At 32.9% G+C, this 18989-nt stretch overlaps 1 protein-coding gene across 1 annotated transcript in view; it reads right to left on the bottom strand.

Annotated features, from left to right (window-relative positions):
• Positions 1-18418: 18418 nt before the first annotated feature.
• LOC145098587 (F-box/kelch-repeat protein OR23-like) overlaps positions 18419-18989 on the bottom strand; it is a 1161-nt gene continuing 590 nt past the window's right edge. Inside the window, exon 1 of the mRNA XM_079036214.1 lies at positions 18419-18989. This exon is cut by the window's right edge and continues 590 nt beyond it. Coding sequence (XP_078892340.1) covers positions 18419-18989 — 571 coding nt within the window.

The following is an 18989-nucleotide window of genomic DNA, read 5'->3' as shown; positions in this document are numbered from 1 at the left end:
GACCTCACCTTGAGTAAAATTAGTAGGCGTTCCACCTCCGCTGGTACTGATGGGGTGATATTGAGTCGTGGTTGTTGCCACAGCCACAGCTACTAGAGCATTTAGAGTTGCCACATCGATTTGTGGAGAAGGTTTTGGAGTTATCAGTGTAGTGCGTCTGATTGCTCTGCGAGGAGGCATCTTTGCTAAAAGAATACAAAGATGAGATGTGAATAAGTCTATAGCAGTGGAGATAAGCCGAAAGCTGAAAGACAAGGTTGTCCTAGTTCTGGGTGTATCTGATCCTGACTTCCATAGGGTTCTGGAAACAATTCATAAAAATGTCTATACCAAATAACCTTTATGAATTAGAAATGGCTATCCTCGAATGAATATATGTTTCTTGAATAACTGTTACCAGTTGCATGTAAAAAAATAATCCTAACACATAGGGTGAGTAGTGTTTCCACTAACTCATTAAGTTAACCAAGATTATTTTTTTATTAGTGTGACGCATATGACGTTTTGGTTACTCCGGTTGATCCTTCTTAGAACACTTCTCATAAACTTGTCCATGTTCCTTGTTGACTCTTCTGTTGACACCTATGAGGAAGTGGTTACATCTATATGGGTTTGTCGTGCGAGAATGGATGTGACTAAAGAATCTTATGAGATTTAAGGTAACTTTATGGGGTGATCCTTACAGAGTCCTATAATTGTCCAATGTATACAAGTTGTATATAATTTAAGATTAAATAGACCTTCGAATAAATGATCCTGCTCCAAAACCACAACCAAACAAGGATTAGGTAATGAAGCATAGATCACAAATTCTAAGTCTATAAAACCCCAATTATATATACCCTTGAGAGTATACATTGCAAAATTATAGATCTATCTGTAAGGGTCTTTTAAGTTATCACCTAAGTTATTCATATAGAGCCTAAAATACTCCTATAGTACTCTAACTTTCATGTTCTGATCTAGAGATCCTTTGTATAGAGTTAGGTATGTTTTAACACCGTTGCAACACCACATCACTCCTAAACACATGTCGGTCACATCTCGAATGAATATAGTTGATCAGGCTATATTGGTCCTAGCTATGATTACATAACTGTTCAGGTTTGACGACAGTGTTCCACCTTTAAATACTTTAGTTCTGTTCTCCTCGTGATACTCGTTCTAGTGTGTACATGTATAAGCAAGTAGGTATATATTTTTTTATAACTTATCATTATACTCTTAAAATATATCATTATCCAGAGTGCTTAAGCCCCATTGTATTTATACTTGTATATCTTTTATCGGTTGATATACTTAGTTCACTATAAACAATGCTCTAATACCAATCTGTCACACCCCAAAACCGGAATGGTGGAAACGTTCGGGGATGGAGGATGTCATGTTTAGTATCACAAGACATGTATCATAGTAAGCAAGTAATGAACAACCATTTCATTAGAAAGAAAGTGTTTACAAAGTCGGTGTTCACAAAACAAAGAGTACATAAGCAAATAACAAAACAAGACTTGAAGCTAAACTGCTCCATCTTCTGAACTCCCAAAGCGAGTAGCTGTCTACTAGTTTCCTAAGAATACAAGTTACTTGAAAGAGTTTATCAGCAATTAAGCTGGCGAGTTCATAATATTTTAGTGATGTATGTAAGTTGTAGAAAATTGTTGAAAAATGTAATTGAAATGTAGTAAGTTATAAGTTCTGATTTAGAAAAGTTCACCTGTTCCTCTAGAAAATCATATATTTCCTAATTTGATGAAAGATACGTAAAAATGATTCTACAATCCTTTCTATGAGTACTAATTGGATACAAGTTATATAAAAACTCAGAGTAAACAAACAATCGATTGTGCGCATCTGCCCTAAGTCCACAACCAAACAAGGAACAGGAAGTAAGGCGGATAACACACATCCCATTGTTTGTTAGGCCCTCGTTGTATATAACCCTGGTGTATTCACTTGTTACTCAGGGAGTTAATTGTAATAGTTCCTTTATATTTAATGAAAAGATCCTTTAAGAAAAACCCTTATTTCTTATAATAAAATCATGACCACAGTGACTACTTCTATAATCACTTAGTTTATACTGGCTATATATAATCTAATATCGAATAGGTAGTTGATTGGATGAATCTGCCCTAAGCCCACAACCAAACAAGGAACAGGAAATAAGGCGGAAAGTAGACATCTAACAACATGTTGGGTATTAATGATATATAACCATGATGTATAAACTAAGGTATTATAGATTCAATCACCTAAAGTCCTTTAAGTTTACACTAGTTTAATAAAATGGATTTAAACCCTTTACTGGTAAGTTTCTAGTTTTGTTTACCAAAAGTTCTGTTTGAAAGGTATGTTTTGTACTAGAAAATTGTGGATTGAGTTAGTTTCCTATGACTTGACCCATACCTGGTACCCATTATGATGACTTAATGTGTACGGGATATATATATATATATATATATATATATATATATATATATATATATATATATATATGTAAGATCGAATAGATAATAGGCTGGGTGAATCTGCTCTAAGCCCACAACCAAACAAGGAACAGAAAATGAAGCGGAAAGCACACATCATATTACCTATCGGATCCTATTAATATATATATATATATATATATATATATATATATATATATATATATATCCTTTGATGTATACATTAAGGAATCATAAGGTTAGCATTATGGTCCCTTTCTACTAATTGTACTAGACCCGACTGTTCTGTTTGTCGTTTGTAAAATGTAAGTATTGTAGTATTGTATATAATAACTACTGTTATACTAATTGCCTTAAATTGATTATTAAGGTATAATGTGATGGCTAGATCCCATACTAAACGCTATCCCTGTCAAAAGATTATGGGACCCAAACGCGACCTCTGCAAATTATTGCAAGCCGTAAACATCCACATTAAAATTATATGATCTTGTATACCCAATATAACTATCACCTTTTGTTTAGAACAATGCGTTAGTGATTCATTGGTATAATTAGATCCTGTAAGTGTTCCATGCTATAACAACTTAGTATGTTTGTTCTGTTATAGTACTTTAGTATCTTCTCTTGTTATAGTATCTTAGTATGTTCTGTTGTATAGTATGTAGTATGTATGAATAGTATGTACTAGTGTATAGTATGTTCTCTCTGTTATTGTGTATTGTATCTAGTATGTTCTAAACCCCTAAACTATACCCATTATAGTTTACTAGTATTCTACTTGAGCTGTTATTGAAAAGACTCATTTTACTACCAAGTTATGCTTTACCTTAAAAACGGAGTTTTGTTAAACTATAAAGCAACATAGCTGTAAAATAGTGTTTGAAATGTTTTGAGCACTTATAGAAGACATAAACAAAATTTTGAAAGATGTTTTTAAAATCTTCGGAAAAGTCCCAATATTTTACCCTAATTTACGAAAAAAAGTCCCAAACTAAAATTGGATTATGAAAAAGTCCTAAAAACCGGTAAAAATAACGATTTGACCCTATTTTCCTGGTTTACCAGTTTCATTACTTACCTAGAAACATTAAAGTCTCATTATTTTACCATTATTTTCATTAAAGTCCTATTATTTTACAATAATTTGGGACTTATTCGTAAATTATGGTAAAATAATAGGACTTTATTAAAACCGGTTAAGTAATGAAACCGGTAAACCAGGAAAATAGGGCCAAATCGTCATTTTTACCGGTAATTAGGACTTTTTCATAAACAAATTTTAGTTTGGGATTTTTTTCGTAAATTAGGGTAAAATATTGGGACTTTTCCGGAGATTTCCCTTTTAATTAAATCAAGGTTATCTAGCATTTCCAAGTTAGACTATAAAAGGACCCCTTGGCCTTGGATTTTCGGCCACTCCTCCTTTCCAAGAGATAGCCGAAAATCCTCCATCCTCTATCCTTTATCTTTAAGCCTCCTTATTTTTAGGTTGGGTGTGAACCATCAAAGGCACGAGATTTTCGGTGCTAGCTTCCAAGTGAATACAAGAAGGATTGTTTGATTGTTTACTACAACAATCAAGAGGTATGTTTTCTTCTATGATTTTCGAAATTACATAGGGCTATAGGGTTCTTGTTGTTTAATAGAATGTTATTTCAATAGAGTTATGACTAGATCTATTAAGTTTCATGTACCCTTAAGTATATAAGGATTTATCCGCGTTATTGCATGTAAAACCCTTCAAATCGTTGACTTTTTGATAAGTTTGACTTTTGGTCAACTGTGACGGGTTCAGGACTTAAAGAGGAAAATGGTATTTTACCCAAATGAGGATTTAGCTTGGTATTTGGAATTGCTAGGTTGGAGTATTTACCTTAATTGCTAATTAGGCTTTGGTTGTGGATATGTTTAGTGGGAGGGACTTTAGCTACGACAGCTCATGTGTAAGATCTTTTCATTTAACGATTGAGGTGAGTCTTTTCACTATACTTGTGGGTCGAAGGCACCAATGCCGGTCCACTGGATTGTGTTAGGTAGAATGCTAGTTGTCTTTGTGACTTTTGCATGTTTGATTGGATTGAAATACACCCCAAGGCTAAGCCCATCATTGTATGTTTGCGTTGAGATAAACCCCATGGCTAGGCCCATTGATATGTATTGGGTTGCAATATACCCATGGCTGGGCCCATTGATATATATTGAGTTGAAACGTACCCGAGGGCTAGGCTTATCATTGTATGTTTGGATTGAAATAAACCCAGAGATAGGCCCATTTATATGTATTGGGTTGCACTATACCCTAGGGTTGGGCCCATTGATATGTATTGGGTTGAAACATACCCCAAGGTTGGTCCTATGATTGTATGGTGGGTTGGAATATACCCTAGGTTTGGACCCACTGATGTATATGATATTTGGTATTTTGTGGAACTCACTAAGCTTTGTGCTTACGGTTTATGTTTAAAATGTTGTTAGATATTTCCAGTTTCAAAAGGAAGGGCCCGACTTGATCGCACTGCATCCCTTAGAGATTTATTTTGCACTGAATGTTTACGAGTTACTCTGATGTTTTGAGAATACTTTTATTCTGATTGTCATTGAGTTAATGAATGAACGACGGTGTGTCGGCTGATGATATTAGTTTAAATACTTTCAACTAGTTCAAACATAGGTCTAATTGTAATTCTTTTTGTTAGCATGTTTGGAACTCCTCCCTTATTTTAGATTGTTACTTGTAATTTGCTCGAGGTCCTCGTTTGTGCCGTTGTTATTCTGTTTGCTTCTTTGTTTTAACACTACAAGAAAAACGCGATTTTGCTACGGAAGGAATCCATTGCTAAAAGCTGAAATTCCGTTGCAAATGACGATTAGCAACGGAATTTGCACGACCTATTTTCGTCTGTAAAAACGCCGTAGCGAGGCTTTGCAACGGAATAGATAACTCCATCAACAATTTGACAACGGAATGAAATCTGTGGTAAGTGGTATTCTGTCGTGTATTTTGTAGTAGGATTCCATCGCACAATTTGTGGTAGTTATTCCATCACAAATTCTGTGGTGGTGATTCCCTAGCAAATTCCGTGGCGGTGATTCCCTAGCACTTTTCGTGGTGATCATTCCCTAGGAAATTCCATGGTGATGAATCCATAGCAAATTCCGTGGTGGTGATTCCCTAGTAAATTCTATGGTGGTCATTCCCTAGTAAATTCCATGGTGGTCATTCCCTAGTACATTCCTTGGTGGTGATTCCGTAGCAAATTCCATGGTGCTTAATCCCTTGCAAATTTCGTTTGATGATACCCTAGCAAATTCCGTGGTCATGAATCCCTAGCAAATTCCGTTTGATCACTTCCTAGCAAATTCCGTGGTCATGAATCCCTAACAATTTTAGTGGTGTATATATTATATACCAGATTCAATATGGACCGATGGATAATTGATTTATAAATTATATCCAAATAATTTTGTAGTAATATATGAAAAACAAAAAAAAAATCATAACCATCATATCATAAAATAACAAAATAATTATTTATTACATTGAAAAAAAAGTTGCTACTCTAAAATACATAATTTTCAATAAAGATATATCAACCTACTACTCTTGTTGTTTTGTAAAGCCATTAAGAAGATCCAATGTTGTTTGAAGTTGTTTTTCAAGATGCCCGACCCTTGCTTTGTTTTCCTCTTGTTGGGCGTTCATCATTTCTTTAAGCTCTTTGTTTTGCTGTTGTTGTTTAGCAACAAGCTCCTTCATTTCTTCTATTTCATCATTTTTTCCGGAATGTAAGTTACGTCCGTTTTACCATTCCTATTGGGAACCGCCTTTGCAATAGAGCCTAATCCATAAATTTTTATTTTTTTTGTCATGACCACCTACAATAGCATAAAATAGCTTGTCTTCCTCAAATTCAACACCTTTAGCTTCCAACTCTTCTCGTTTTTTTTTTTGTATAGGCCGCCTACCAAATAAAAATATTATAAGTTAAAAGATATTAAATTTAGGAATGATATTATGGAGTAGCTACAATATAAAAGTTAATTTAAACTGAAATGAATATTACATGAATTTGTCTATCTTTTTCATTTGTGAAAGTGACTCCATCATGATTCTTAATGTGTGTATACAGGAACAATTCACTATGGGGTGGCTCATGTCCTAATTTCCTCTTCTGCATAAATACCATATTAAAAGTCAAATATACAAATAAACATATGCAAACATTGATATGATGTACCATTTAAAAAAGTACCAAATCAGAAGCTATCTTCAAATGACATGCGGATCCAGCGTTATGTGTAGGTTTTGCTACTCCATCAACCACACCGTTACACCTATTTTTCTTGTTCTGCTCAGATTTTAGCTTGTATTCTTCTGTATTCCATTTTAATTGCCAGGAGTTCCAGACTTCCTGTGGAATATGAGCTAGTTTAAAGCCATGTTTGTTTCTTTTTGGGCTCCTCATGTTGAAGAGATATTGACCATAACTTTGTCCCACTTTCCTTGCCCAAGCTTGCCTCACCAGCGAGTCTATTGTCTCATCCCAACAATATATTTTTCTACACATTAACAATATAAACATAATTTGAAGTGTAAGTGCTTACCAAACACCAATTTATCACTTATAGTTACCTGAAACTCCTCCCAATATAATTCACACGTTTCTTTGCTTACTTGTGCCCAAGCGTACCCTTCTGTATCTACTCTTTTTTAAAGGACTGACTAATAAAGTGTGCACAAGGGTCTGGTGGCATTAGCCTACAAGTAATCATGTGATGTGTTAAGTTATGAATTGATATGTAGGTGTAAACCAAAATTTAATACATAAAAAAGTTGTAATTAAGATTTGAATTGGTAACTCATGTATTTTTCCAAACATGAACATTAAAACGTCCATCTGGTCCACAATATTTAGAGGAATTGTTTTCACCTTCTACACTTTCCACTACAAATCCACTCATGGGTGGTTGTGTTGGTGATAGGGTAGATTCTGGGATAGGTGTTGTTGATGGGGTATATTCTGGGGTAGGTGTTGGGATAGATGTATATGTTGAGGATGTGGTAGTTCCTTTACTTAAGGAGAGTGTGGTAGTTATTGTAGTTGTGCAGGATGGTAGTGTAGATGCAGGTTTTGAGGTTGTAGTAGTAGATATAGGTGTCGATGATGTGGTAGTGGGTGTTGGTGTTGAGGATGGTTTAAGTGATGTAGGTTCTGAAGTTTTCGTTATTGATGTTCGTGTTGACGATTGTATTGTTCCAGTTTCTGAAGTTTTAAACGTTTTTTTCTAAGGAGGGTGTGGATGTTTTAAGTGATGCCGAGGAAGTGGTAGTCATGGGTGATGTTAATGATATTGGTTTATGGGTTTTGTTGGTAGATGTTATAGGTGCTTTGGATGTGGTTGTTGGCTTTTGCAAGTCGATTTCTTCATCTTGTAACTGTCTGTTTATGAATTTTGCAGCAGAAATCTTGTTGCGTTTCATAACTTGTGGTGCAATGAATTTAGTTGGCTTCACACCGGATGCTCCTTTTGCTTTCGAGGTCGACATCTTTCTAACACAAACAATAAAAATAAATTATATATGAAGGCATTACTTTGCATGCAAACTATTGAATACAATTAAAACCAATTTACAATAAGATGATCAAAGAACAAAAAACGATCGATCATCACTATAACAGTAAATTAAATAAAAATAAATTTTAGATGAGTGACAACCTATATCGCCAAAGTCAGTGCACAAACGTATAACGAACAAAGATTTTGATCAATAAGCCGCTGGAGATGATGATTACAGAAAATGTAAACCCTCTTTCTAATCAGTAATTAATTACCCTAATATGCAACATAAACATGTGTAGGTTGGAGGGAAACGAATTGTGAAATACTTTGAACCTCCGCTAATAAAAAATCTGAACTGTGCTAATTACCGCTAAATATTTAGTAATTCAAATTTATTTAAAGTAGCTACAGATTGATAGATAGGGTATATACATATAAATAACGTCAAGAAAGAATATAGAGTAACGATGTGTTCATAGTATAATTTTAACTTAAAATTATATACGAGGACCAAACATTAATAAACTATACATCTTTATGCTTTTCTGTTTGAACCAAAATTTATATACAAAAGACGTACGGGCCATGTCAATATATATGGTAGTGGCTTATTGTGTTCATGGATGACAATGGCTGATTGGTCCACATGGTAATGGCCATTGGTCAACATGGTAGTTGTTTATGGTGTCCATGGTTGACATATGGTCATTGGTCAACATGGTAGTTGCTTAAGGTGTCCATGGTTGATATATGGATGACATATGGGCCATTGGTCAACATGGTTGTTTGCTTATGGTGTCCATGGATGACATATGGGCCATTGGTCAACATGGTAGTTGATTACGGTGTCCATGGTTGACATATGGGCCATTGGTCAACATGGTTGTTGCTTATGGTGTCCATGGATGACATATGGGCCATTGGTCAACATGGTTGTTGCTTATGGTGTCCATGGATGACATATGGGCCATTGGTCAACATGGTAGTTGATTATGGTGTCCATGGTTGACATATGGATGACATATGGTCCATTGTTCAACATGGTTGTTGCTTATGGTGTCCATGGATGACATATGGGCCATTGGTCAACATGGTTGTTGCTTATGGTGTCCATGGTTGACATATGGGCCATTGGTCAACATGGTAGTTGATTATGGTGTTCATGTTGACATATGGATGTCATATGGGCCATTGGTCAACATGGTTGTTGCTTATGGTGTCCATGGATGACATATGGGCCATTGGTCAACATGGTTGTTACTTATGGTGTCCATGGATGACATATGGGCCATTGGTTAACATGGTTGTTGCTTATGGTGTCCATGGTTGACATATGGGCCATTGGTCAACATGGTAGTTGATTATGGTGTCCATGGTTGACATATGGGCCTTTGGTCAACATGGTTATTGCTTATGGTGTCCATGGATGACATATGGGCCATTGGTCAACATGGTAGTTGATTATGATTTCCATGGTTGACATATGGATTACATATGGGCCATTGGTCAACATGGTTGTTGCTTATGGTATCCATGGATAACATATGGGCCATTGGTCAACATGGTTGTTGCTTATGGTGTCCATGGTTGACATATGGATGGCATATGGGCCATTGGTCAACATGGTTGTTGCTTATGGTGTCCATGGATGACATATGGGCCATTGTTCAACTTGGTAGTTGCTTATGGTGTCCATTGTTGACATATGGATGACATATGGGGCATTGGTCAACATTGTTGTTTTTTATGGTGTCCATGGTTGACATATGGGCCATTGGTCAACATGGTAGTTGCTTATGGTTTCCATGGTTAACATATGGGCCATTGGTCAACATGGTAGTTGCTTATGGTGTCCATGGTTGACATATGGATGACATATGGGTCATTGGTCAACATGCTTGTTGCTTATGGTGTCCATGGTTGACATATGAGCCATTAGTCAACATGGAAGTTGCTTATGGTGTCCATGGTTGACATATGGAGGACATATGAGCCATTGGTCAACATATATCATTTATGACGATTGTGTATTAAAAATTAGAATTTTCAAATACTTAATTTTGTAGGAAATGTTAATTTTTTTAAATAATTTTATTAATAATTTAGGTTCCCCGATTAATCCCTGCTGAGTCTGATTAAATGTTTATCGCCAGTCGACCGCCGAGCGATTTTTACAACCTTGATTAATTAAAATTGAAATTGTTTTTTCTTTTAAATATGAATTTTTACAAAACTACCCTTACTAATTAAATACGAGTCATTGTATGTATTAGGATAATTTGGTCATATTGTAATGGAACATCTTCTAGGCGCCATAATGTTTTCCGACGAAACACGTTGTTTCAGTTCTTCACTCTGAAATTCAGTCACTTTGAAACATCCCCAACTTAAAAATTCCGACAGACAAAAAACCCTAAAATAAATTTCCCAGAATCGTTATCTTAGTGAATGTTTATTATTATGGAAGCCAGTACTTGATATAAAATTCAATCAAGAAATCAAACGAAATCACTATAATACATGCCATTTAAAATGATGGAGAAAATAATAGTCGACTTGGCAAAAATTTCAGCAGTCGAGGCTTTCAGGATGAAGAGTGTGTAAGTTTTGGCTTTGATCATTCTATTTCACAAGTGTATTTGAGTTGTCTTTACATTATCGAGCGAATATTGTGTTTCGTTTGCAGTTGCAGATTCTTTAACAAGGCAGGAAAAAACGGATGAAGTATATAAACATATGGAGTTAGATGGATTACGATTTCGTGTTTGCTCTGACCAGAAACATACAGTTGTCAATAAATGCATATAGATGAGAAACCCAAATATTCTATTGAGGAATGGATTGGTACATTGTTGTATATATGCATAGTAGTAATTAATCTGTTACTTGTTTTGCATAACTTTAACTAGAAATTATGTGTTTAATGTTTTTTTTCAGATGAAGTTATTTTCGTTAGAAGCTGAACATGAAGGGAAAGCGATGCTTGAAGAAGCATCTGCATTGGGACATTTGGATTCAACATTTGTCCTGGGAATGATGTTGATGGCTGAAGGGAGACATAGGAAGCACGAAGCTTTGGACATGTTGAAATATGCTTACCGTAGAGCAAAAGGTAGGTGGAATCTTAGAGCAACTTGTTCTAAGTTTCATATCCACTTAAATAGGGATGGGAGGAAACATGTACACTTCCATGGCTTCCATAGATCTTGTGCATTGCATAAGTTTGTAGGTAGTGTGTCAGACGCTTTTGTGAATGGATAAAAATGGGTATTTATATGTGACATTTGTTTATGGAATGCTTGTTTCGTTAGGTTTTCTAGGGAGTTTGGTATAATTTATGAGTAGTTTGTTGATATGTACTTTCATATTATGACAATTAATGCTATGTAGATTCTTTTGGTTTAATATAAGGGACTAAAAGAGTTAAAGTTTGGAATGATGTTTGAATGATGTTTAAATAATGTTTAAATAATGTTTGAAATTTGAATAATGTATTTTGGACTTTTAATATTAGTGTTTATATTGTATTGTGATTATAGTTGTATGTAGCAAATGTTTGTTCTTTCATGGTATTAAATACATATAAAATACATTTGTAAAGGCATAAACAAACATGTATTTTATTTTGGACTTGGTAACTTGGTTTAATATCAACCAGTGGAGTACCCATGCTTTTCATAGGGTAAAATTGTAAAGGAATAAATATATGGACTAAAAGTGGCAACAAAGAAAAAGTATTGTAGCTGAAATCAAAGTAAAAAAAGTTACTATAAAGATAGGGACTAAAAGTGGCAACAAAAGAACAATATTGTGTCTAAAATCTAATGTAAATAAGTTTACTATTAAAATCTTTTTCCACTTTTAATATGTATATTAGTCAATGAACATATACTAGTAATTTGGTGAAATGTTAATATAAATGTATTACATTATGGATTATGATATATATATGTTATTTTTGTCTTTTTCATTTTAACAATCAAAAGTCCAATATTACCTAGCTATAAAAGGCTATAATATATGAATATGTGTTTTGACACAAATACCCTTAGTATTCACATATTTGGAATGATTTTAGGGGCAATTTGGTATTTTTGCACTCTAAATTGTTAAGGCGCCATCATACATCTAACGTCACGCCGACGTTCCAGTTCTTCAACCATTCATAACATCTCAACTTTTCTGGACGATAAATCTGTATACAAACAGTAAAACCCCAAAATCGTCTTAGAATAATCGTTCTCAAAAACGATTTTCTCCGATAATAGAGACTCCTATACTCCTCTCGACCAAATCAGCATAAAGTAAGTTTTTTTTCCATACCATGTTACACTGTCTTTCATATTTATGCTTAATTTAAAAAAAGAAATTGAAATCAACTACTCCAATGTGTATTTTGTAAGTAGAATGTCGAATACTAGAAGTCGCCTTTCGTTAGATGATCTCCCACTGGAGCTTTTGAGTCGGATATTTGTAGTATTAGGGTCAGAATCTGCGAAAGACATCGTCTCTGCAAGACTTCGGTAATTATCAATAAACATCAACTAATGAATGTATGTTTGATGAAATAAAACTTTATTTGTTTGTTATTTACTGTGTATTTAAATTTTGGAAGTTCAAATAAGATGTATGAAGCAGGGGGTGATCCTCAAGTGTACATAATAGCATGCATTGGCATGTTTGAAGGAATGGGCCCCAAAACTCTGAAATCCGATTCATTTATACGCACATGTGCATTGCGTAATAACATTGAAGCCATGTATAGACAAGTAATTGATGTGTAATTTCAGTAATTATATGTAATCTAAATATACCATTTATTAATATTTTGTGTCAGATGTTATATACTGATATTGTTATTCTGTCAACAGGATGAATGCTTTTATTATGACAATTTTGATTTAGGATTGACTTTGTTGAGAAAAGCAGCAGATGAAGATCATCTTGAGGCAATTTATTTGCTTGTAATGATCTACATTTCAAGAGGGCCTCATCAATTTGATGAAGGTATGTATATATGGTATATATGTAGATTAAATTATATATATAGTTAATTAAGGCATGTTTGTAGTTTGGGGTTAGTATTTAGTTGTATTGTGTTGTATAATATTTACTGTTTTATTGGAAATGGTACATTGGATTAATTGGTGGATATTTTAATGTGTAGGTTTACAATTACTTGATGTCTATTTTGGTTGGGCAGTTCCAGATGATGGGGAGTACACGGGTGTTGTTGATAGTGCCAAAGAGTTGTTGCGGGCTATTGATGTTGTTCATAGACTTACAACGAATAACATCACATTCCAATGTTAAGACCCACGCCATTCTGTTAAAGGTGCATTAGCAATAGGCCATGAAGAGGATGAGGATCGACAAAGATATTGCACGGTTTGTCGTCTGTATGTAGAGTATGGTAGGTTTGTATATTTCTTAAAAATATTAATGGTTGATAATAGAAGGGACATTGAATATTAGTGTTCTTATTGTATTGTATATGAAGTTGTATAGTACTACGATAATTTTATTTTGGTTCTGTTAAAAGGACATTTTAGTCATTTTTGCTTGCTATGTTGTTCGAGTATGATGAAGTATTTGTAAAACCCGTGTTATTTTTGTGATGAAGTATAGTTAATGTAATTAAAAATAAGTTTGTAATGAATTCGTTATTAAGGAAAATAATCTACATAGATTATATATACTTTAACATGCCCGATTAATGTAATTAAAAATAACTTTGTAATGAATTCGTTGTTAATTATTCATTATAATACTATGTTTTCAATAAATTATACACTACTTGATTATCACAACTGGCTTAACCGCGCCCTTTTCTAGCATAAGCTTAAGTTCGAGTCTGCTTGTCAGCAATATCTATTCATTTTTACATTTTTTAGCCATTAGTTTATGCCACATATTACCAATTCAAAAACATTTCATTCAAACCATATCTTACAAACTCCAATGATCATAATAATAATTCATCCATAGTATAACAAAATTAATTAAGCATACAACATCCCAATAAATGTCGTCACAAATTAACTAAGCGTTTTGTTCCATAGCAAAACATGCAAACGAATTCATATTCTATAGCAGAATTTCCTAGCAATTCAACTATGGAATATGTTTCCGTCACAAACTTCGTTGCATATTAACCACGATGATGAATTCCATAGCAGTAGTACAACGGAAAGTGATTTGGTAACAAATGTCGTTGAAAAATTGCTACGAATTTTTGTTCCATAGAACTATCGGTAGCATAATACCAACGGATATAGAGTCGGTAACATTTTCCACAGCAACTCCCACTCTCGCCACCAAAAATAAAATCCATGGACAATGTGGTACCAACATTGCTATGGAACGACATTCCATAGCATGATCTATTGCAGATTAATAACGAAAATACGTTCCATAGCAACCTTCCCTAGCAAAATCATGTTTTTCTTATAGTGTAATGATATGACCACTATTCAAAAAAAATCGGTTTTTATTTTCTAAACATTCGTATTTACCCCCCATAATATAAATAATATGTTTTTCTTCAATAACTTATATTTGTTAACTAAAAAAACTAATTTTACATGCTTTTATATATATATATATATATATATATATATATATATATATATATATATATATATATATATATATATATATATATATATATCGGTATAAATTCAATGTGGTCAACTTTTCGGCGTAAGTTACGACATTTGTTCGTTAATTTTTTTTTTAAAATAAAACTTAATTGTTTTTTTTATATACATGTCCGTATTAATTCAATTTTATCTATGTTTCGACGTATTGTTTTTTTTTTTTAACATTTTTATGTTTATTTTTATGTACACTTAATATGTATGAGTCGAATCGTATATAATATAATTTTGATTATTTGAAATTTCGTTCGTTATTTACATCGAAACGTAAAGAAAACTCAAATTATACCGATATATACATAAAATAAGTAAGTAAGATTACTTTTTTTGTCACATATAATATGCTTTCAATTAACGGTATATATTGGAGTTAGTCAGTGAGGCCGACCTTCTATAATTATCAACCAACAAATTCTATAGTACCTAACTTTTATCGATACAATCGATAAAAGCGTAATTAAAAGTCTTGAATTTGTTAAGTTAAAGTTTAGCGATTGTATTGAAATAAAAGTTATGTAGAAACATAAAAAAAGCACACACATAATAATAAGCACGAAAACATAAAAAAAAAATACGGCGAAATGCATACAAACTCGAATTTATATCGACATACACACGTAAAAAAAGCCAGTATTTTTTTAAGAAAAATTAACGAACAAAAACCCTTAAGTTTGATAAAAATATTCGTTTTTACCTGGTAAACCAATAAAAAAAAATGTAAGATTGAAAAAAAAAATTGTAAATTTTTGGCTATAATGAACCTAAATTGACAATGCGCAAAACAGTAAATATGTATATTTATGTCGAACTTAAAAGTTTTTTTTTATATCATTGGATGTTTAAAAAAGATTAACTTCATAAAAAACCTTATATATTGAGTTTTTTTTTTCCAAATTAATCTCAAATTTATTTTATTTTTAGGAAAAAGACCTTATATTTTTTTTCCCAAAAAATCCTAAAGTTTTTAGGGTTTTTCAGAAAAATCGTCAAATTTTACAAGTTTTTTAGGGAAAAACCGGATTAAAAAAAATGTAAGCTATTTTTAGGAAAAATATAAAGTTAACGTTTAATCTAAAAATTACAATTTATAAAGTTTTTAATGAGATTAACATATTAAAAACCACATAAACCATTAAGGAATCTTGTTTAGAATAAATACCATTGTGTTTCATGTGTGAATATTTGTGAGTTTGTTAAATGAGAAAATGAGTTAAAATGGTAATATATTTTTCGATTTGTATATAATTGGTTACTGAGTTTTTTTGGTCTAAATTTACTCTTTCAACTTGTTTAACTTTACACATTCAGTTTTTATAGGCGGCTACTCCAGGTAAAACTAGGGATGACAAAAAGCCCCATACCCAATGGGGAACCGGAAACCCACACCCGTTTTGACTGGGGAATCCTCAGGTTGACCGGGGATGGAGACGGGGATGGGGAATACCCGAATAAAAAAAGTGGGGATGGGGATACCCTTAATCCCCGACTCTGGACCCGCCCCCGATATATATTAATATATAAAAATAATACATAACATATATTTATAGTATAGTTTATAATACATAAAATTTGATCTAAGTAACCTAACTCATTAGTAATTACTTGGTTGAAATTATACTTTTTGTTTTTTCTTTTATCTAATTTAAACTCGTGTATATATATATATATATATATATATATATATATATATATATATATATATATATATATAGGAATGAGTTCTATGGAAAACAAATAACTAGGGCAACATCTACCGGAACCAATAATCAAATGACACGTGTCCATTTCTTTCTTCACAAGTAATGTATTGTGGAAATGATGTGTTGTCATGTTTTCATTGGTTCAAATATGTGTTGCCCTAATCATTCATTTTCCATATAACTCTTCCATATATATATATATATATATATATATATATATATATATATATATATATATATTTCTTTGGTTGATCTATTTACCTTAAATATTAATCTGATAATTTTTTTCTACTTAATTTTTCATGTATGTATTTTAATTTGGTAGAAAATTTATTTATATTTTTTCTGCAATTTATGGTACTTATATATTTTATAAAATCTTTAAACTTATGTTGGTAAAATTGAAATATAAAGTTTTTTCTTACGTAAAAGTTTGCATATTAAAAGAGAAAAAGAAATCCTTGTTTCCCCATTGGGGATCCCCAGTCCCCGTTGGGGGTGGGGATGGAGGTTTATTTATATTCCCTAATGGGGATGGGGATGAGGATGAGGATTGGAATGAGGATTCGGGGATGGGGATGGGGATTGGGGTCCCCTGTGTTCCCCGCCCCCGTTGCCATCTCTAGGTAAAACGGAAAAATGACTTAATAAGGTAATATATTTCTCACTTTGGTTACATTTAGTCCTTAATATTTTTTTGCATATTTAACCATTAATATTTTTTTGTTGCTAAATAAGTAATTGTTGTTTTTGTACACATTCAGTACTTGTGAACGTTTTCTTTAGGTTTTTTTTTATCACAATATCTTATATAGGACAATCATTAATGAGATGTTTGGAGTTGTTCATGCTTATGACAACTACAGCCTCGATTGGTTGGTGCTTAGGTGTTATGTTCTGAGCGTCATAATTTTTCATATGATCTCAAATTTTAACGATCTTTATATCTATTCTTTCGTATTTGAGTCTACTATAATTTTCATTTAGAGTACTCCCGTTAAAAATTAATATATTTTTATTTACGACTTTATAAAAAATGTTCAGACATACATTCATAAAGAACGTATGTATATAAAGATCATAAGTAAAAAGATATTACTTTTTAACGAGAATAATCTAAGTGAAAGTTGTAGTAGAGTTAAATACGAACACGTGAATATAAATATCGTTAAAAATTGAGATCGTATAAAGAAGTTACGACGTTCAGAACAAAAGACATAAGCAACCAAACAGTTGAGGTCGTGGTGGTCATAAACATGAACAACCCCGAACACCTCATTAATGATTGTCTCATGTAGGATGTCGTGAGAAAAAACTAAAGAAACCGGTCAAAAGTATAGAATATGTACAAAAACAAAAAGGACTCATTTTGCAACAAAAAAATATTAAGAACTAAATGTGTAAAAAAAATATTAAGAACTAAATATGTACAAAGTGAGAAATATATTACCCTATTAAGTCGTTTTTTCCATTTTACCTGAAATAGTCGGTCATAAAGACTGAATGTGTATAGTTAAACAAGTTAAAGAGACAAATGTGCACGAAAAAAATCAATAACTAAACGTGTACAAATCGAAAAATATATTATCCCTTTCAGTTATTATGGTTCTTAAAATTTAAATAGTCAACAACCTTGTTAAATTAGTTCAACATTATCCATCATACGCAACAATGTAAAACTCATAAAATATCGTTGACACGCATGATAAAATTACCCGTCGTTTTCTATAAAAGATCACAATTGCTACCATTCTAGAAAAAATGAAATGTGTATAGCTTTATCACGTCACTTTTAAATTGAATAAAAATGACGAAATCCAATAATTGAGAGGAAATGTTAACATGACATATCTCTCTCTCTCACGTTTTGCTTGGCAATGTATGTTGTTATGAATCATTTTTCGATATGAACTAACATTATAGTAGAATTTATTGTTTTATGCCTTACACATACGAATAAATCTTTTTCTTTTGGAACATAAAGCATAAATGCTCATATCACAAAAAGTTATAATTATACCAATATAGAGAAAGAGAATGCCTCTTACGGAAGTTGAACAACACAACAATGGCTACAAAGCTCTCTTTCCCCTTCTACTTGCATTGGTTCGAAAGTCTCCCATTGGTTGCTCGTTGCTGATGTGTCAAACCTATGAACCATTGACATAGTGCAACATGAAGATTGGTCTCCAGCTATTCGATAACCAGCCAAGAAGTAGAGGTAACTTTCAATAGGCGCCATGGTCAAACATATACGTTGAAGTGACTCTGAACTTCCTCCTTCGTTTCCATTGGGCGTGCATGAAAGTGGCAATAGATTTTCCTTTCTTGACCCTTCGAGGGTACACCATAAGTTCAGGTATCTATCATATGTTTCAATTTGACCTTTCCAAACATTAAGACAATCCCCAGAACTAATCAATTTATTATCCATCACAACAATTTGATTAGGGGGTACATCTAGTTGCCACATTCCCCTTACATGATCCCACTTTTCTTGCTCAATGTCATATACTTCGACAGAACAACGATCCATAGATGGCATCTTGTTTCCACTGTAGGTGAATCCTCCGATGACATAGAATTTCTTTTGATATGTGACACCTACACATTTG

The sequence above is a fragment of the Lactuca serriola genome, chromosome 4, assembly GCF_051521515.1.
Source record: "Lactuca serriola cultivar US96UC23 chromosome 4, Lser_US96UC23_V15, whole genome shotgun sequence".
Taxonomy (NCBI): Eukaryota; Viridiplantae; Streptophyta; class Magnoliopsida; order Asterales; family Asteraceae; genus Lactuca; species Lactuca serriola.
This window is presented reverse-complemented; position numbering and strand designations above follow the sequence as displayed.